Consider the following 19,804-nt stretch of genomic DNA (forward strand, 5'->3'; position numbering starts at 1 on the left):
TCCTGCCTGGCCCACAGTCAGGACAAATCTCTGTCACCCGCCAGTCCCACAGCCACTCAGACCCAACCAAGTAAACACAGAAACTTATATTGCTTACAAACTGTATGGCCGTGGCAGGCTTCTTGCTAACTGTTCTTACAGCTTAGATTAATCATTTCCATAAATCTATACCTTGCCACGTGGCTCGGCTCGTGGCTTACCGGCATCTTCACATGCGGCTTGTCATGGTGGTGGCTGACAGTGTCTCTTTCTGCCTTCCTGTTCTTTCTTTTCTCCTCTCTGTTAGTCCCGCCTATACTTCCTGCCTAGCCATTGAATCAGTCAGTGTTTTATTTATTTACCAATCAGAACAACACATTTGCCATACAGAACATCCCACAGAAGGCGGTGGTGGCACACGCCTTTAATCCCAGCACTCGGGAGGCAGAGGCAGGCAGATCTTTGTGAGTTCGAGAGCAGCCTGGTCTGCAGAGCGAGATCCAGGACAGGCACAAAACTACACAGAGAAACCCTGTCTCAGAAAAAAAGTGATAATATCCGGGCAGTGGTGGCGCACGCCTTTAATCCTAGCACTTGGGAGGCAGAGCCAGGCGGATCTCTGTGAGTTCGAGGCCAGCCTGGACTACCAAGTGAGTCCCAGGAAAGGCCCAAAGCTACACAGAGAAACCCTGTCTTGAAAAAAAAAAAAAAGAAAAAAAGTAATAATAACCAAACAAACAAAACCGAACAAAAAGCCAGAAAGAGGTGCATGCCTATAATCCCAGCATGGAGAAGTGGTTAAGACCATAAGATCCTGAGGCCCGCTGGCCACTGAGCCAATCAGGAAGCCACAAGTTCAGTGAGAGACCCTGTCTAAAACATAAATAATAAACAAGATGGAAGGTCAGGGAGGTGACTGTCAGGTAAAAATGCTTCAATCCCTGGAACCCATACAAAGATGGACAGAGAGAACTGACCCCATAAAGTTGTCCTCTGACCTACACACACACACACACACACACACACACTACAAACAATAACAATAATTTTTAATTTAAAAACAAAATAGCCGCTTTGCAGACGCCGCTGTCCCCTGTCGCCGCTTGCTACAGCCACCATGGTCAGCCCCACCGTATTCTTCGACATCGTGGCCGATGGTGAGCCCTTGGGCCGCGTCTCCTTCGAGTTATTTGCAGACAAAGTTCCAAAGACAGCAGAAAACTTCCGCACCCTGAGCACTGGAGAGAAAGGATTTGGATATAAGGGTTCCTCCTTTCACAGGGTTATTCCAGGATTCATGTGCCAGGGCGGTGACTTCACACGCCATAATGGCACAGGCGGCAGATCCATCTACGGAGAGAAATTTGAGGATGAGAACTTCGTCCTGAAGCATACAGGTCCTGGCATCTTGTCCATGGCAAATGCTGGACCAGACACAAATGCTTCCCAGTGTTTCATCTGCACCGCCAAGACTGCGTGGCTGGATGGCAAACACGTGGTCTTCGGGAAGGTGAAAGAAGGCATGGACATCGTGGCAGCCATGGAGCGCTTTGGGTCCAGGAATGGCAAGACCAGCAAGAAGATCACCATTTCCAACTGTGGACAACTCTAATTCTTTCGACTTGCGGGCTTCTCACCCCCAGACCATTCCTTCTGCAGCTCAGGAGAGCACCCCCACCCCATCTGCTCTCAGTACCCTGTAATCTCCGCTCTCACTGAAGTTCTCTGGGTTCCGTATTCTCCTCATTCCCCTCCAAGTGTAGCTGGATTGCAGAGTTAAGTTTATGATTATGAATAAAAACTAAGTAAGAACCGTTAAATATATAATATATATATATATATTTATATGGAGCGAGAAAGATGGCTCAGTGGTAAAGGATCAGTGACTACTTTTCCAGAGAACCCAGGTTCAATTCCCAGCATCCACGTGGCAGCTTATAACTGTCTGTAACTCCAGGATCTGACACCCTCACACAGACATACATGTAAGCAAAACACCAATGCTAATAAAATAAAAAATAAATAAATAAATAAATTTTAAAAAATAAAAATAAAAAATATGGTGGACAGCAATAGAGAAAGACCGCCCCCCCCCCCAACATCAGTTTCTGGCCTCCACATACGAACACACACACAGGCACACATACATATGTAATAAAATAAATAATTTTGAAAAGATAGGCATTGTTTTTTGAGCCAGGTTCCCATGTAGGCTGGCCTTGAACTCACTATGTAGCAGAGGATGACCTTGTGCTCATGATCCGCCTTGCTGTGCGGAAGCCTAAATCAGACCACCCAGAAGGAGACAGATGAGTGAGACAGAGGTCCAGGACTCAGCATCTGTCCTTGACGATGCTGCCCAGCCATCCTGCCCAGCCATCCTGCCCAGCCATCCTGCCCAGCCATCCTGCCCGCAACACGAAACTGTGAAGCAGAGCAGCTGGAGAGACCTTCCTGTATCCCTCACATCAGCATCCACCAGCACAGCTTCCTTTAAGCCACTGGATTTGGGGAGACATGTGATGCAGCAATCTATAAGCAATGGAGGATTATACAATCATAAGGACAAAGCCAGACTTGGGAGGTCGGGCCTGTTATCCCCACACTTGGGAGGCAGAAGCAGGAGGATTGCTACCAGTTTGAAGTCAGCCTGGGCTATGTGGAGGATTCCAGGCCAGCCTGGGTTAGAGTGGAGTCAAGAGCAAACTGAAAGAGAGGAAAGGAGGGGATGACTTCATCTCAAAACAACCCAAATAAAAGGGGGGGGCAGAGAAGGAGGAAGGCCTCTACTCTTAGGGCTGAGGAGTCCGATGTGGGAGGCCTGGCGGGAAGGTCAGGTCACTGTTCCCATGCATTCATTACGTTCATGCAGGGGCTGGCCTTCCCTAAGCACGAAGCCGTGGGGACACAGTGGCCCCAGGTCCATCAGCCTGGTGTTAATCATTCACTAGGGTACACCTGGGTCCCATTGGCTGCCTGGGGACACAGCCCTCTGGGTGGAAGCCCAGCCAGGATCTGTCTGTCCCACAGGCTCCGGGGCAATGGGACTGATGCTGGTGACTCTTCCTGAACGGAACGAAGGGGTGGGTGGGCACTCAGGATGCCCCCAGTCCAAGGAGGGAGGTGGCAGCCCTGTCTCCGGGGAGCTCCAGTCTGAGACAAGGATGGCGGGAATGAGATCAGAAGGAAGAGGAGGAAGACATGCTTGGAGGGGAGGGACCAGAGGATGAGCACTCAGATGGGCTTGAGGGAGAGCCAGTAAGGACGGGGAAGCACATCGGAGGCTGGGGGCTCTGATTCGGGGGGGGGGGGAGTTTTAGGATAAAAACGATCATAGCTCAAAGGGTGGGTCCCCCTCCTTTGGAGACTGTGAGAAGTGTAATTGGCAAGGGGTGCAGTGGCCTGGCGGTACAGGGGGAGAGGAAAAGGGTCCTGGGGGAGTCCACAGTGTGAATGTGTGCTTGCATCTGTGTGTGTGTGTGTGTGTGTGTGTGTGTGTGTGTGTGCATCTGTGTGTATATGTGTGTGCATGCATCTGTGTGTATGCATGCATCTGTGTGTAGGCATGCATCTGTGTGTGTGTGTGTGTGTGTGTGTGTGTGTGTGTGTGCCCTGCACATGTGCCCGTGCCCCCGCACACAGACCCTCCCAGGCTTGCAGCACTGCCTGCCTAGTTTTTTAAGTTAGAGAATGAAAACACCAATGAGGAGGACTCAAAGGTCATGGCTCCTCCCATTCCAGACTCCCAGGCCAGGCACAGTGTGTGTGGGTGTGTTGAAGGGAGAGTTTCCAGGAAAGGGTCGACACACTTACCCAGCTGCCTCTGGAATTTTTCTCACGTGGATAGATGCCAGAGCCTCTCACATATTCTACCCCACGCTCCACCACAGAACGGGGCCCCTCAGACCAGCGTCCTGGGAATCTCAAGTGGCCACTGCTCCTCTTCCAGGTGGTCTCCTGGGATCCTGGCCTGGGAAACAAAACCTCACTAAGAGCTAGGTGTGCTGACACACGCCTGTGCGCCCCACACTCAGGATGCTGGAGTGAGTTCCAAGCCAGCCTGGTAGACATAGAAAGTCACTTTTTCAAAATAAGCCCACAGAGAGACAACAAAACACTAGGGAAGATATGATGTCCCAACTCTGAGCTGTGTGACCGTGGCCAAGTCATCGTCCCCTTGCTATGACAGAGTCCCATTTCCTCCTCTATGACAATGGGGGACTAGACTGGAGGGAACGTACCCAGTACAGGACGGTCCTAACTGGGAGCACATGGGAGTGCTTCCACACAATGGACACACTGTTGTCCTGTGACATGTGCATCCCTGCGGATAAGCCGAGTAGCCTTGGTTCTTTTCTAATCTGCGTCTCAAGGTCCTAATGACAAAGGGGTGACAGTAATACCTCTCCTGGGGTCACCATGAAGATGACAGAAATGGGTTTCACAGAGCCGGCCCTCTGCCTGGGAAGGTGTCAGTACCAAAGTATTATTAGCCCCGTCACAAGCTAACTTTCCAAGTTTTCAAGCCAGCAGGCCATACTGCTCTATCTGGAATGGAATGGGTTTTTGTTCTCACCTTATTCTTAAGCATTTTTTTTTTCTGTTTCTGGCAAGTGACACTGGCCTTCAAGTCACAATCCTCATATGTATAAATTTCAGCTTTAAACAGCCTTAAAGCGTTAATACTAACAAAGAGGCACTTTCGGGCTATGATAGTATTCCTCAGGGTAGCTCCTGGTGGCTGGAGTTGACAAACCCTGGCTAACCCGATCATGAGCTCAGACAAGATTTAGGCCAAGTGATGGTAGTACACGCCTTTAATCCCAGCACTTGACGAGGCAGAAGCAGGCGGATCTGTGAGTTCGAGGCCAGCCTGGTCTACAGAGTGAGTTCCAGGACAGCCAGAGCTATACAGAGAAACTCTCTCAAAACACAAAAACAAAAACAAACAAAAAACAGGGTTTTATTAGCCCAGGCTGGCCTTGAATTGCTTACCAAGTCAAGAATGACCTTGACTCTGATCCTCCTGATTCCACTTCGGGAATGTTGGGGTTACAGGTATGCGACCATCTTGCTGGGTTCTGTTTGTTTCCGTTTTTTTTTTTGGGGGGGGTGTCTTTTTTTTTTTCTTTCTTTGAGACAGGGTCGTCTCCCTATATTATAGTCCCCTGGCTGTCCTGAAACTCACTATGTAGACCAGGCTGGTCTTGAACTCAATGGATACAGGCCTGCCTCTGCCTCACAAGGACTGGTTTTTATCTTTTGATTAAAACAAGGCCCTGCTATGTAGCCTAGGTTCACCTAGAACTCGCAACAATCCTCCTGCCCCAGCCTCCCAGAAGCTGAGATTACAAATATGCCCCACCACGTTCAGCTTGACAACAGGACTTTGTTTGCATCCAGAGGCTACAGTAAGGACCACGCCGTGTTCAGTTTTCCCAGACTCCTCTTTCCAATTCAGGTCACCTGCCAGCACGACCCTGCAAATTCTCAAAGACACACCTGGGACACCTGAGCACTTCCTGGAACCGGCATTGGCAGTGGATTAAAGAGCTCCGCCACTCTAAATCTGACCCTCGTGACCATCACTAAAGGTACCAGTCTCTTCCACCCGCCCCAAGGGGCCGAGAATTGTAGAGGCCCCGCCCTCAGGTCTGTGAATTGCCCCGCCCCAAACGCACCCAGAAGCCACTCGGGGCCTCCTATTCCGCCCCGCCCCGGGTCTGATCCAGCCCAACTCAGCCGCAAGTTAAGAACCCCCCCAGTGCTGTGCGCTCCAGACCGACCGCCACCTGTGGGTGGGGGGGCGAGTGGGTTTGGTTGTCGTCATGGCGACAGCATGGGTAGCCACAGCCCTGCGGTCGGCTGCTGCGGCCAGAAGGCTGCGCAGCCCGGGAGGTCCTGGGGGCTCCCGGAGGCTGAGCGATAGCGCGCGGCGGCGCGGGGCGAAGAGCGCCAGCCCAGGACGCCGTCTCAGCACTGCCAGGGCTCGCGCAGAGGACGCCGAGGGCGCGAAGGGTCGTGGCCAGTCTCCTGCCGTCGAAGAGCCGTCGTGGACACCGCCTCCAACTCCTCTCGAATCCCCTGCGCCTCCCGCCGGCAGATCGCTGGTGCAGCGGGACATCCAGGCCTTCCTGAACCAGTGTGGTGCCAGCCCCGGGGAGGCACGCCACTGGCTCACGCAATTCCAGACCTGCTACCACTCGGTGGACAAGCCTTTTGCCGTCATGGAGGTAAGCCGATTCCTGTGTCGCCGTGTCACAACAAGGTGGTGAAGGCTGTTCAAACATGTCGTCAGTCTCGGCATGCCAAGCTACGAACCCCCAGCGCAGGGGCGTTGAGTTAGTGCTGGGGGTGTGGGAAAGCCGGGAGGCTGCAGAAACTGCGCCTGGGTGCTGCTAGGAGGATGGGAAGCCCAGTACTCCAGCGGAGATGTCTGAGAAAGGCCCCTCACCACGGACGCAGTTAGGGGTTCAGTGGGCAGAGCTGTCTCATCACCCCTCCCCCCAAGGTGTCCCAGAGTCCAAGGCCGCTGGGAGGAGCCGAGGGAGGAACACTAATGCTAGATAAGGGGGTGGCCAAGACCCAACGGGCAAAGGGCGGAGCAGATGGCCAAAAGTGGGGCCTGAAGGCACCTTAGTAGAGTGCAGTCACTGAGGGTCCTAAGGTCGGAGTAGGAACAAGCCCCTTAGAGCCAGTGTCGTGTCCCTGAACGTCTGCCCCGTACAGGTGGATGAGGAGGTGTTCCAGTGCCCCCAGGCGGTGTCCAGCCTGGCTTTCGCCCTGGCCTTCCTGCAACGCATGGACATGAAGCCGCTGGTGGTCCTGGGGCTGCCGGCCCCCACGGCACCTTCGGGTTGTCTTTCCTTCTGGGAAGCTAAGGCACAGCTTGCTCAGAGCTGCAAGGCGCTGGTAAATGAGCTGCGGCATAACGCGGCTACTGCGGTACCCTTCTTTGGCGGTGGATCAGTGCTGAGCGCTGCGGAGCCCGCCCCTCATGCCAGGTTAGTGTCAGCCCAGCCCACCCCGGCATCCTCAGAGCGGGCCACCCTGCTGGCTCTGCTCTGGTCCCTCTCGAGCACCATATCTGGCCCACAGCTACGGCGGCATCGTCTCGGTGGAGACAGACCTGTTGCAGTGGTGCCTGGAGTCCAACAGCATCCCCATCCTGTGCCCCATTGGGGAGACCGCCGCGCGCCGTTCAGTGCTTCTTGACTCGCTGGAGGTGACCGCGTCTCTGGCCAAAGCCCTGCAACCCACCAAAATCATCTTCCTCAATAATTCAGGAGGCCTGCGGGATAACAGTCAGAAGGTGTGTCCCTCTCCCGTGCCACCTCATGGCATTAGGCGGGACCTGAGTCCTCAGCATGACTCCATGGCAGGCCACAGTTACTCTCAAGCCGAAAGAGCAGGGTTAACAGAAGATGATGGGAGGGGGGCATTGGTCCTTGGTGCCTAGGTAGAGGACTCCGGGAGGAAGTAAAGGTTAAGTGGTCAAAGAGAGGTCCACAGGACAGGGCCTACTTTGGTATGGGCGTGTATCGGAGGCTGGAGGCTGGAGGCTCATCTTCTCCCCGGGACTTAGATCCTGAGCAACGTGAACCTGCCCGCTGACCTTGACCTTGTTACCAACGCCCAGTGGCTGAGCATCAAAGAACGGCAGCAGATCCGGCTCATCGTGGACGTGCTCAGCCGCCTGCCACACTACTCCTCAGCTGCCATCACGGCCGCCAGCACGCTGCTCACGGAGCTCTTTAGTAACAAGGGTGAGGGCTGCAGGGAGGTGGGCGGGGCTGAGTCCCAAGGGTGAGCACCCACCAGGCCTGGCTGCGGGCCAGCAGGAATGACAGCTTTTCCCAGCCAGGCTGGAGGCTGTAGGGAGAGGCTTCCCAAGGCTGTGGAAACCTTGGGGGGGGGGGGGGGGCGGGGCTGAGAGAACCCAGACGGTGGGGACCAGAGGAAGAAACTTGAACTGGGGAGATGGGTGGAAAGCGCACCTAGTGGCGGATCTGACTCTGGCCCAACTAACTGTCCAATCTCCCCAGGCTGTGGCACCCTGTTTAAGAACGCGGAGCGGATGCTGCGAGTGAGCAACCTGAACAGCCTTGACCAGGGCCGCCTAGTGAACCTAGTCAACGCCAGCTTTGGCAAGAAGCTCCGGGACGACTATCTGGAGTCGCTGCGCCCTCGGCTGCACTCCATCTATGTCTCTGAGGGGTGAGCCTCTGGGCCCCAGAGGGCAGGGCCTGAGGTCCCCGGCAGGGCAGCTTCAGGCCAAGGGGAAGTCCCAGCCTGCCTCTCTCCCGCTGCGCCAGGTACAACGCGGCAGCCATTCTGACTGTGGAGCCTGTACTAGGGGGCACCCCGTATTTGGACAAATTCGTGGTGAGCTCCAGCCGCAAGGGCCAAGGTTCCGGCCAGATGCTGTGGGAGTGTCTTCGGAGGGACCTGCAAACGTTGTTCTGGCGCTCCAGGGTCACCAACCCCATCAATCCCTGGTAGGCCTTGCCCTTCTCCTCCAGGAGCCCCAGCCAGCCGTGCCCCGGCCTTCACCGGCAGCACAGCTGGGCAGTCATCCCTCCGTTCACTAGCTCCCTTCTTCAGGGAAAAGTCTCCTCTAAGGTCAAGGTCGCCTAGTGGCATTCTTCAACCCTACATTGCTGTTCTTTAAAGCAAATGGCATTTAACTAGGATTCTGATCAGTCCTGACCCTTCCAGCTCTCCTTGGACTCGGGTGGCCAAGCTCCTGACTCTAGGCTCAGTCTCTGAGGGACACCTTCCTCTTTCATTCAGCAGCCACATCTTCAGCCCCCACTGCTCTGCTCCGTGGGCACTAGAAAATAAATAACAAAGTACCAGCTCCTTTGCTACATGAGGCAGTGGGGGGCGGGCAGTGGGGTGGGCAGGGGATGCCCCTGCTCACCCTCCTCAGCCATGAGGTCCTAACAAGTCACCTAAGATCTCTGAGCCTCGGCTGCTCTTTAGGGAAATGGCAATATAGGCTTCATGAGATGCTCTGGCATCTTAGGATAAAAATAACTGGTCCTTGTGGGGTGTCATGTAGTAGATAAATATCCTGAAAACAGAGTGAGCAGTGAGCACACCCTTGTCCTAAGAGCTGAACCCTTCACCTCCACACCCAGGTACTTCAAGCATTGCGACGGCAGCTTCTCCAACAAGCAGTGGATCTTCTTCTGGTTTGGCCTGGCTGACATCCGGGATTCCTATGAACTGGTCAACCATGCCAAGGGGCTGCCGGACTCTTTCTGTAAGCCAGCTTCTGACCCGGGCAGCTGACCACCATCACCGGCCCTGTAAATCCTGGGATAGCCAGGGTGGACCAAAAGCCGTGCCTGCTGGGGGTGACCCCAGGCAGCGGAGGGGAGGACGCGGCACCTCGTCTGCTGAGGCACTGGGACAGGACAAACACAGATAGAGGGACGCCAAAGACCCTGCCCCAAAGCCACAAGCAGATGGCCTTGGACGGTCAGCCTCGGAATGCGGCTGGGATTGACTTCCAGGGCTCTGCTTCAGGTAACCGGAAGGGCAGGCCAGTTTCCGTGGCCTCTGTTGTCTTGAGGCTCCATCGTCTTACACAGCATCTAAGCCTGCCTGATCTACCACCCATTTTACTTCCTTTGGGTCTTGCAATTCTTCAGGAGGCCTTGATTAAAATGCAAACGCTTGTCTGAGTCACACTTGTCTCAAAAACAAACCAAGATAACTTAAATTACAGTAAGGATTTCAGGATATGGGGAGATCTTTTCTTCGATATTAGGGGTGTCACCTAGGGCCTGGGACATTCTAGGCAAGTGCTCTCCTACTAAGCTACACCCCAGTTGATGGTTTAGGATTTCTTTTTAAAGATAATGGCCCTCTGGGAACAGGTGCTTGAAGGCCAGGAACCAAAGGAACCTGGATGGAGCTGGAAGGCACTGAGTGTAAACATGCCCATGTCTCCTCACTTAGGGACCAGCAAACCCCTAAAGGGCTTCTTCCACTCCTAGGTCAGGAAACATTCTCCACAAACCAGACGGTTGCCTGTCACTGTGGGGAACACCCCCCGCCCCACAAAGCTCCCTTCCCGTAATGGCAAAATCGCAGCTAACAGCAATGGCATATTTACCTTTAAGAACCCAGAGAAATCACAGGATGGCCTTGGTTTAAAATCCCAGACTTAGCCATTCTTCCTGTCCCATTACAGATCACCTGTCATCTTTTATAAAACCAAAACACCTGGGCTGGGCAAGAAGCCAGAGCCCAAAGGTTTTTCATTCAATGTTTTTGTTTGTTTGTTTTTAAGATTTATTTATTATGTATACAGTGTTCTGCTTGCATATGTCCCTGCAGGCCAGAAGAGGGCACCAGATCTCATTACAGATGGTTGTGAGCCACCACGTGGTTGCTGGGAATTGAACTTAGGACCTCTGGAAGAACAGTTAGTGCTCTTAACCTCTGAGACATCTCTCCAGCCCTCAAAATTTTTTGAAGATTTTTTTTCAAATGGTGTGTGTGTGTGTGTGTGTGTGTGCGTGCGCACGCGCGTGTGCATGCGTGCGTTTCCTGCAGGTACCCACAGAGGCAAGAGGAGGACATAAGGTCCCCTGGAGCTGAAGTTCCAGATGGTTGTGAGCCACCTGACATGGATGCTAGAAACCAAACTGATTCTCTGAAGGGGCGAGAGTGCTCTGAGGCCTAAACATTTTCTTAAGATTTATTTTTAGCCAGGTGGTGGTGGCACACACCTTTAATCCCAGCACTTGGGAGGCAGAGGCAGGCGGATCTCAGTGAGTTCGAGGTCAGCCTGGTCTACAGAGTGAGTTCCAGGACTGTTACAGAGAAACCCTGTCTTGAAAAGCCAAAAAGAAAAAAGAAAGATTTTTATTATGGGAGCTGGAGAAATGGCCCAGTGGTTAAGAGCACTGGCTACTCTTCCATAGGACCCAGATTTTATTCCCAGCACCAACATGGTGGCCCACAATTGTCTGTAACTCCAGTCCCCTAGAGTGATGCCCTTTCCTGACCTCCATGGGCACCAGGCATAAACATAGTGCAAAGATGTCCATGCAGGCAAAATACCCATACACATTAAAAAAAATATTTTATTTACGTCTATGTGTGTTTACGCATGCACCTATGGAGGGCAAAGTATTAAATGTCTTGGAGCTGGAATTACAGGCATTCATGAGTCATCTGATGTGAGTGCTGGGATCTGAACTCTAGTCCTCATGACTGAACAAACAGTAAGTGCTCTTAACCACTGAGTCATCTCTCCAGCCTACCCCTACACACACACACACACACACACACACACACACACACACACACACACCATTTCTTGAGGCAGTCTAGCCTGGGCTGGCTTGAAATTTACTATGTAGCTGATGAGTTACAATTCGGGAGTACTGAGATCATAGGGATGTTTATTCCCACTGGATGGGAATTGAACCCAGGGCTACCAACTGAGCTGTATCTCCAGCCCTTGTTCAAACACTTTTTGACACACTGGGTGTCTCCATAAGACCACCACGGCACACCAGGAACTGTGACAGGCCCAAGGCCCAAGAGCAGCCTGTCTTCTCTTAGGGATTATGTGTACCAAGGACACATCTGGGTTTGGACATTCCACAGACCTGACCAGCCATCCAGCTCCAGCTGGATTTGAGGCAAGCTGCTTACTTTCTCTGAATCCCCCATGTCCTCATTGTCATATGACATTAGTTCTCTCTTTCTAGCTGCCCTAACCAAAGGTTTCTTCAAAAGAGCTGCCCCAAATGGGCAAAGAAGGAAAGACAGGCTAGAAAAGGATGGAAGGGAAATCAAAAGTTTAAACCAAGCTGGACATAGAGACATGCCTGTAACCTCAGCATCCAGAAGTAGAGGCAAGAGAAACAGCAGCCTGAGACCAGGCTAGGTTACACAGTGAGATGCTGTCTCAAAAACGAAATTAATGCCAGATGTGGTGGCACTTACCTTTAATCCCAGCATTGGGAGGCAGAGGCAAGTGGATCTCTGAGTTTAAGGACAACCTGGTCTATACAGAGTGAGTTCCAGGACAGCCAGGGCAATACAGAGAAACTATGTCTCAAACAACAACAAAGAGGGCTGGAGAGATGGCTCAGAGGTTAAGAGCTCTGGCTGTTCTTCCAGAGGTCCTAAGTTCAACTCCCAGCAACCACACGGTGGCTCACAACCATCTACAGTGAGATCTGGTGCCCTCTTCTGGCCTGCAGGCATACATGCAGGCAGAACACTGTATACATAATATTTTTAAAAACAAACAAACAACAACAAAGAGACAGGGTTTCTCTGTGTAGCCCTGCAGAACACTGTATACATAATATTTTTAAAAACAAACAAACAACAACAAAGAGACAGGGTTTCTCTGTGTAGCCCTGGCTGTCCTGGAACTCACTCTGTAGACCAGGCTGGCCTCAAACTTATAGAGATCTGCCTACCTCTGCTTTCCAAGTGCTGGGATTAAAGGCATACGCCACCACAACCCCCAGCAAGTGTTTTTGTTTGTTTGTTTGTTTGTTTAAATAGTTGAAGAACTATGGGAACTCTCAGAACTGGGAGTAGTGGGGAATCAGAGGAGGACCAGGTTGGGCTTAACCAAAGATGATCTTTCAAGAAACCTCAAATCCCAGCCAATGGCAAAGTGTCTCATGGGGAAGACAGAAGCAAAGGCAAAATGTCTGTATAAAATGTTTATTCTTGGAGGACGTGTGGTCTGGCGTTTTAGGAGGGTGCTCCACCTATCCAGCCAACCGAGGAGCCGAGAACAGATGCAGTGAGTGGCAGCAGCCTGGCAGACTTGCCCCGCCCTGCACATCCCAGAGCACACCGGGGCCAGCTCTGAACTCTACAGCAGGGGTCAGAGAGCTTAGATTGCTCCTGCCCCAGCAGACCCCCAAAGAGCCCACAGGACCTCTGTAGCACCAGTCACTCAGCCCTTCCCTGCAGGGCTCCCTCTACATGTGTGAAGACAGACGTGAACACACACACACACACACACACACACACACACACACACACCTCGTCTGAAAAGCACTGTTTAGTTTAGCTGCATCTGCCAAGTTCCAAAGGGACTTTTCACATTTGCTCACTTCCAGATCTTCCTCTGTCCCCTACTCCTAATACCTGCACCCCAGCTCTGCCTCACTCCTTCCTCATGGACTCCTCCCTCCTTGGACACATGGGGAAGGGGCAGATGGCCCCAGCTCTCCCCTAAAACAGGTAAGAAGAAAACAACAACCCTACCAGGCATTAGCATGAGGGTTTCCATCTTCCCAAGGTCTGAACCACAAACTTGGGGAAGAAACCTTAACTATTTAAAAAAAAAAAAAGGTAAACAAACAAACCAAGAAGCATAAATAAACAGCAACTGGACCAGCAAGGAGGAAGGTGAGGTGGCCCTCAGTGGCCCCCTGTGCCCAAATCAGCCTCTCCCTGGAGAACTCAGCCATCAGTAGCCAAAATGACAGCAGCCCCGAAGATCCCCACACTCTCGCCGAGCAGCTTCATCTGGTTCCAGAACTCGACACGTCGGGTGTTGTGCCAATAGGAAACGTTGCCATCGATGAGCAGCATGACCAGGGGCAACAACACAGCCAGGATCTGGGCAGCCAGGGTCACGTAGTAACCCGACAGGAAGGCCAGGGCCAGGACCCCGTAGAGCACGAAGAACATCTGGATCATCAGCTCCCCTCCTGGAAGGTGGTTCAGGTATGCCAGGCGGTCCTCCTTGCTGTGTTGCAGTGAGTAGGCCTAAAGACACGACATCCTTTGAGACGGGCGAGGGCCTCCCCGAGGTGGCACCCACAGGTCAGCCCCTGTAAAGGGAGCCTCGAAGTTCCCTCTCAGGATGGGGACCCTCTGAAAGTATGGCCCGTCTCCCTCTCTGATTATAGGGCCCAGGAGGTAAGACTGATCTCTACTCTCCTGGGAGCTTCTGAAAGAAGGAAGTGTGTCTCCACTTTTGAATATACACACCATGGACGCCCACATAGAACTCTGCACATGGGATATGGTTGGTTCCTGGTTCCTGGGATGAGGTCAAGTGCCTGAAGCCTATCTGCGTCCTCATCTACACTGGCCTTCCCAAGCACCGGGAAGGACTGACTACCTGACTACCCTACGTCGCCCCCATCGGCTCTAGGTGGCAGAGTGACAGCTGGGGCTGAGTTGCACCACACCTGTCCTTTGTCCTCTCTCTCAGTCCTCTGGAGGCTGAAGCAATGAAAAAAATCACCACATCTTGTTTGCTGGAGTCTCAGGATTGGGACTGAATGGTCAATTCAAACTCCTTATTTAGCTGGTGGCAATAATTGTTGGAAGGAGGGACCCTCAGCCAGGCATCAGGTATTTGGAGGGCCCTTGAGAACCAGAAGCTGTCCAGGGCAATCTCTAGGAACCACCAGAGATTACCTTCAAGGCCTTGCTCTGCCCAAGTGCCAGGATTCTGCCAGGCTTAAGCACATATTTCACCCCCCACATAGGTGCCTCCAATCAATCGAACCCCAACCTACCACACAGATGAGGTAGATGCCCAGGAACACCTGGCCAGTGGACTGCAGAGAACGGCTTCGGGGTTTCCGACGGTACAGCTCCCCAGCCCCACTGGCCAGCACCAGAAAGCCGCCGATGATGGCAACTGTGCGCGAGTACATACGAACCTAAGGCCAGGGAAAGAGGGGCCCGGTCAAGAACTGCAGTCATTACATTTCTCTTGGTGGTCAAGAACACAGAACTGTTCCCTTCTACACATCCCATTCTATCTGATGAACCCTCTTTTCCCAAGTGTAGTGGGCAGGTACTGCAGAGAGAGAAATTCTCTTTACAAGGCAGAAACTGAGGGCTGAGAGGGGATAAGAAAACGGTCCAGGGTCCTACAGAAAGTAAGTGGCAGAACCCAGATGCCCCATGTTGCCGACTCCACCCCAGGGTTCTTGCCCCTATGTAGTATAGACTCTATACCAACTAAAATAAGAATAGCCAGCCAGGCAGGGGTGGCGCACACCTTTAATCCCAGCACTCAGGAGGCAGAGGCAGATCTGTGTGAGTTCGAGATCAGGGTGGTCTACAGAGCAAGTTCCAGAAGAGCCAGGGCTACACAGAGAAACCCTTTTTTGAAAACAAACAAACTAGACCCACCGTCCCACAGGTGTTCACACATCTGCCTCCCTACTGGACTAATAGTCCAGTCTTTGAAGGTATTGCCTCCGTACCACCTTTCCTTCAGGCGTGCAGGGGTCAGCACTGCTTCTGCGTTTGCAGACACAAACTCTGCACTAATATTAACTACGTTTCATAAAACCTGATGAGTAGGCCAGGTACTCTCCAAGGTCTCTTTTGCTTTATGAGTCTGGGATTAATAAAGTAGTGGTTCAAAGGATTCTGGGAATCAGGTAACTCTGGGTTACAGGTCCCATCAGTACACTGTGGCATGATTTCGGAGAAAGTCCATTTCTCATCTCTGGACCTCCAGTTCACACTCTACGAGGGAGGTCTGTGAGGTCTCCATGGGTCCGCCATGTCTGTGCTCTGTAATAACCACTACACAACTGCTACAAACCCAGTGCCTCGGTCTTCCCAGGCTTCATGTTTGGGAGTACCACACGTGCCCACCAAGTGCCCCAGGACTCTGTAGTTCCTTCCCCCACGGCTAAATCTCTTCTCGAGTTTATGTGCTCACCTTTAACCAGTCCCCGTAATGAACATAGCCCCCGATGTAAGCGGCGTAGGTGCTAATGGCTAGCTGGAGCGCGGCGCCCAACGCAAACCAGCGCCGCTTCACTCCGAAAGACATGAAGCTAGCACACAACACAGCTGCTCCCATGTCGAAATACAGGTAAGGCACTGGGATGTCGGGCTTCCTGTGAATCGAAGGTAGGGAGCAATGAGGACAGAATGAACGTTGAGTAAGTGTAAGTTCCCACAAGCTCCACTGCTCCCCAGAAACGAGACCCTTCTCACTGCTGGGGCCGCCGCATCAGCTCTGGTTATAATGTGGGACCAGAACATTTCCCAACCTGTCTGAGTACCAATTCCACCCCGTCCAAATGTCCCAACTTCTGGGCCCCAACTTCCCCCAACATCACCGCACCAGTTCCTGGGACAGGCCGTACCGCCCCCCACCGCATTCGACGGCTTCGTGGGCGCGCTCACCGGCGCGCCTCGGCCCTTTCAGCGTACAACATGAGCTGGCTGAAGCAACCCCAAAAGGGGCAGCGCGTGAGCAGCACCGAACCCAGCTGCATGATCAGCTGCAGCATCCAGCGTCTCGAACCAATCTTCGAAGCCATCTTGGGAAAGGGCAGTCCGCTATGGCCTCACCCGGGTTTGGGAGACGAGGACGGAGGATAATACAAGCAACTTCCGGTCCCTTACTGTTTCTCTCCGTCGGGAAACAAAGCTCTCGCTTCCTAGTTCCGGCTGGAAAAACGTGTTCTAGAAGAAGGCGTTCAGCCTTTCCAAACTCTGCCTATGGAGAGCTCAGAGCTCCTCTTTGTACTTTCAAAATGGGATATTAGCAAGGAACATAGGGTCGGAACACCAAGAATTCTGGATCGCAGCTTGATGTATGGAAGCAATCAAGTCTAGATGTAACCAGACCTGTACTCTAACCGGAAAACCAATCCTGCGTCATCTAAACTGAGACTCATCTGTGAAATGGGGATAATAACGTTCTACCTCACCGTTGCTGAAAGACTTAACAAAGGTGGTCCTAACACATAAGAAGGGTCCAGTAAACCGGACGGTGGTGGCATACTCCTTTAATCCCAGCACTTGGGAGGCAGAAGCAGGCGGATCTTTGTGAGTTCGAGGCCACAAAGGCAGGCGGATCTTTGTGAGTTCGAGTTCCTGGTCTACAGAGTGAGATCCAGGAAAGGCATAAAGCTACACAAAGAAACCCTGTCTCAAAAAAAAAGGGGGGGGGGGTCCAATAAAAGGTGTAATATATCCACACGGGCCCCCAGAGAGAATTCCTTGGCTTTTGCTGGAGTTTTAAAGTAAGATGTCCTCTTGGCTCTAAGTCACCTGTTGGGTCTTTGATGTCTTTGTCTCCTGAGAGAAGAGGGAGGCCTACACATTTACTGTACGGCATCATAATCAGTCCGTTTTCCCCAACTGTGATATTCCCACTCTAGCTCAAACAGCCATGAGCTTAACTTCAGCATCCTTCAAGTGGCTCCCACCTCCCCTATTACGTATTCTCCAAACATCTTGTGAGAGGAGATTGAGGGCTGGTTTTTGTTTTGTTTTGTTTTGTTTGGAGACAGGATTTCTCTGTGTAGTTTTGGTGCATGTCCTGGATCTAACTCTGTAGACCCGGGGGTGGGGGGGTGGGGGGGTGGGGGCGGTGGGACTCGAACTAACAGAGATCCGCCTGGCTCTTCCTCCCAAGTGCTGGAATTAAAGGCATGCGCCACCATCGCCCAGCTGGAGGGCTGATGTCATTGTTCACATGATTTCCTATGTAGATCAGGATATCCCCCAATTTGTCGGCCTCCTGCCTGCACCCCAAGGGTGCAGAGACTGTGAATATGCCTCCCCATGCCTGGCAGCTACTTTCCCTTTTACTCACTTTAGCAGAGGCAATTATGTATTTGCAACTCTCTTATCAATAAACACACACACACACACACACACACACACACACACACACACACACGAACATGAATTCCAGGAGTACAACGACTATAAGCATGTAGTTTATTTATAGTCTCAGGGCCAAATATACATTCAGGAAATATGTGCTACACAGACAAATGAACATACAATGTTATCACTGTCTTGTAGTTCACGGTCAGTGTTCAGCAAGTACCAATGAAAACAAAGACTCCAGGCAGTATGTAGTTGCCGCCACAAAGCTGCCCCCACCTATATTTTGAGGCACACATACCATACATAATTTAACAGATTAATTCACCCTCTAATATTGAAGTTAAGACCCTGTAAGCACTCCAGTGCCAATGGGTCATTTATTTGGGATCTGATTTCAATTCCCTGGAAGGAACTCATGTCCAAATAGCATTTCTGACCATGAGGGGGAAAAAAAATCTTCCAGTTATCTGGTGAGTGAAAGGTGGACAAAAAATGCCTTTTTACTTTTTTCTTTTCTTCCTTTGTCTTTTAAGACAGGATTTTACTATGTAGTCTCGCTGGCCTGGAACTTGCTATGAAGACCTTCAAACTCACAGAAATCTACCTTCCTCTGCCTCTTGGGTGCTACAATAAAGTCACCATGGCCTCCTCCTGCTGCTCCTCATCTTCCCTTTCTTCTTCTTCTTCCTCCTCCTCCTTCTCCTCCTCTTCTTCTTCCTCTTCTTCTTCCTCTTCTTCCTTCTCCTCCTTTTTATTTGTTTATTTATTTATTGGCTTTTTGAGACAGTTTCTCCATGTAACAGCACTAGCTGTCCTGGAACTCAATTTATAGACCAGACTGGCCTCAAACTCACAGAAATCCATCTACCTCTGCTTCTCAAGTGCTGGAATTAAAGGTGTGCACCATCACCGCCCTGCTACATTTCGTTTTTTTTTTTTTTTTTTTTTTTAAAACAAAGACTAGATATATCAGAAAGAATGTAAGGAGATATATATGTATATAGATATACATGTGTATATACTTAAGGAGATAGATGGATGGCTGGATAGATAGATAGATAGACAGACAGACAGACAGACAGACAGATGGATGGACACACCCATCAAAGAATGAGGGAGGGAATGGGATTATGTGGATACAAATTAGGCATGGATAATAGAAAAGGGCAATGAAAAAAGGTCCAAGTTAAAGGTTATTTTGTCAAAACTGGAAAGTGGTGTTGCAGGCTTTTAATCCCAGCACTCGGGAGGTGGAGGCAGAGGCAGATGGATCTCAGTGAGTTAGATAGAGGCCAGCCTGGTCTACAAATTGAGTTCCACGACAGCCAGAATGTTACACAGAGAAACCCTGTCTCTGAAAAAAGAAATGGTTATTTTTGTCTACTTCTACCCCTCAGTGGTAGCCTCATGACTCATTTTCCTCACCATAACACAAGCCCAGAGAACAGACCACTCTGCAACTGATTTTACTTTCCTAGTCTCTTCCACCACCACTGATTCAAGTAAGGCAAGATCCATAGCCCTGAAGCATTAAGGAGGAACAGAACTTGGATTTACTTTTTTTCCTCTGTGTGTGTGTGTGTGTGTGTGTGTGTGTGTGTGTGTGTGTGAGAGAGAGAGAGAGAGAGAGAGAGAGAGAGAGAGAGAGAGAGAGAGAGAGAGAGAGAGAGAGAGAGCTCTGCATGTAGACCTACATGCCAGAAGAGGACACCAGATCTCTTATAGATGGTTATGAGCCACCATGTGGTAGTTGGACTTGAACTCAGGACCTCTGGAAGTGCAGCTAGTGCTCTTAACCCATGAACCATCTCTACAGACCCCTTTTTTCAGTTTTTCAAGACACGTTTTCTCTGTGTAGCCTTGTCCATCCTGGAATTTGCTCTGTAGATCAGACTGGCCTCAAACTCAGAAATTCACCTGCTTCTGTTACCCAGTGCACTGGGATTAAAGGTATACACCACCACTACCCAGATGAAATTTTTTTTTTTTGAGGCAGGGTTTCACTATATAACCTTGGCTTGCCTGGAACTCACTATGTAGACCAAGCTAACATTAAACTCATAGAAATCCACCTGCCTCTCCCTCCCAAATGCTGGGGTTAAAGGCATTCACTTGACCAAGCCTGGCAACGCTGAGATTATTTATGTCCATAGAATAATTCTAAAAGCCCACCTGTCCTGTCTCCATAGGTAGAGGCCCACTCTCCCATCAGAGC

General features: G+C 51.3%; 2 protein-coding genes and 1 pseudogene across 5 annotated transcripts; 2 read left to right on the forward strand and 1 right to left on the reverse strand.

Moving 5' to 3' along the window:
- Window positions 1–1,078: 1,078 nt before the first annotated feature.
- LOC102928965 (peptidyl-prolyl cis-trans isomerase A pseudogene) lies at window positions 1,079–1,806 on the forward strand (annotated as a pseudogene).
- A 2,122-nt stretch (window positions 1,807–3,928) lies between these two features.
- On the forward strand, window positions 3,929–9,675 carry Nags (N-acetylglutamate synthase). Of its 2 annotated transcripts, none has more exons than XM_042282885.2 (8): window positions 3,929–4,022; window positions 5,441–6,212; window positions 6,709–6,983; window positions 7,078–7,291; window positions 7,619–7,745; window positions 8,025–8,196; window positions 8,295–8,477; window positions 9,123–9,675. In XM_042282885.2, exons 2-8 carry the CDS (start codon window positions 5,808–5,810, stop codon window positions 9,274–9,276), a joined length of 1,530 nt encoding a protein of 509 aa, XP_042138819.1. In that variant the 5' UTR covers window positions 3,929–4,022; window positions 5,441–5,807; the 3' UTR covers window positions 9,277–9,675. The 2 variants fall into 2 exon arrangements, with proteins under 2 accessions (XP_042138819.1, XP_006970679.1); XM_006970617.4 differs by having other exon boundaries at window positions 3,937–4,022; window positions 7,565–7,745.
- A 2,999-nt stretch (window positions 9,676–12,674) lies between these two features.
- Window positions 12,675–16,345, reverse strand: Tmem101 (transmembrane protein 101). 3 transcript variants are annotated; one of them, XM_006970615.4, is made up of 4 exons: window positions 16,150–16,345; window positions 15,677–15,857; window positions 14,511–14,657; window positions 12,675–13,749 (listed from the first exon to the last, which is right to left on the reverse strand). In XM_006970615.4, exons 1-4 carry the CDS (start codon window positions 16,284–16,286, stop codon window positions 13,441–13,443), a joined length of 774 nt encoding a protein of 257 aa, XP_006970677.1. In that variant the 5' UTR covers window positions 16,287–16,345; the 3' UTR covers window positions 12,675–13,440. The 3 variants fall into 3 exon arrangements, with proteins under 3 accessions (XP_006970677.1, XP_015851124.1, XP_076399528.1); XM_015995638.3 differs by having other exon boundaries at window positions 16,088–16,226; XM_076543413.1 differs by lacking the exon at window positions 16,150–16,345 and adding an exon at window positions 16,110–16,134.
- Window positions 16,346–19,804: the final 3,459 nt, after the last annotated feature.

This window comes from Peromyscus maniculatus, chromosome 8, assembly GCF_049852395.1.
Source record: "Peromyscus maniculatus bairdii isolate BWxNUB_F1_BW_parent chromosome 8, HU_Pman_BW_mat_3.1, whole genome shotgun sequence".
In the NCBI taxonomy this organism is placed as follows: domain Eukaryota; kingdom Metazoa; phylum Chordata; class Mammalia; order Rodentia; family Cricetidae; genus Peromyscus; species Peromyscus maniculatus.

Bases quoted from the DNA above. Each gene is read 5' to 3' on its own strand.
- Nags (XM_006970617.4), top strand. From the start codon at position 5,808: ATGGCGACAGCATGGGTAGCCACAGCCCTGCGGTCGGCTGCTGCGGCC. The intron at 6,213-6,708 runs GTAAGCCGATTC...TGCCCCGTACAG, and splicing joins AGCCTTTTGCCGTCATGGAG to GTGGATGAGGAGGTGTTCCA. The intron at 7,292-7,564 runs GTGTGTCCCTCT...CCCGGGACTTAG, and splicing joins TGCGGGATAACAGTCAGAAG to ATCCTGAGCAACGTGAACCT.
- Tmem101 (XM_006970615.4), bottom strand. From the start codon at position 16,286: ATGGCTTCGAAGATTGGTTCGAGACGCTGGATGCTGCAGCTGATCATG. The intron at 15,858-16,149 runs GTGAGCGCGCCC...TTCGATTCACAG, and splicing joins GAAAGGGCCGAGGCGCGCCG to GAAGCCCGACATCCCAGTGC. The intron at 14,658-15,676 runs GTGAGCACATAA...CCCTGGCCTTAG, and splicing joins ATTACGGGGACTGGTTAAAG to GTTCGTATGTACTCGCGCAC.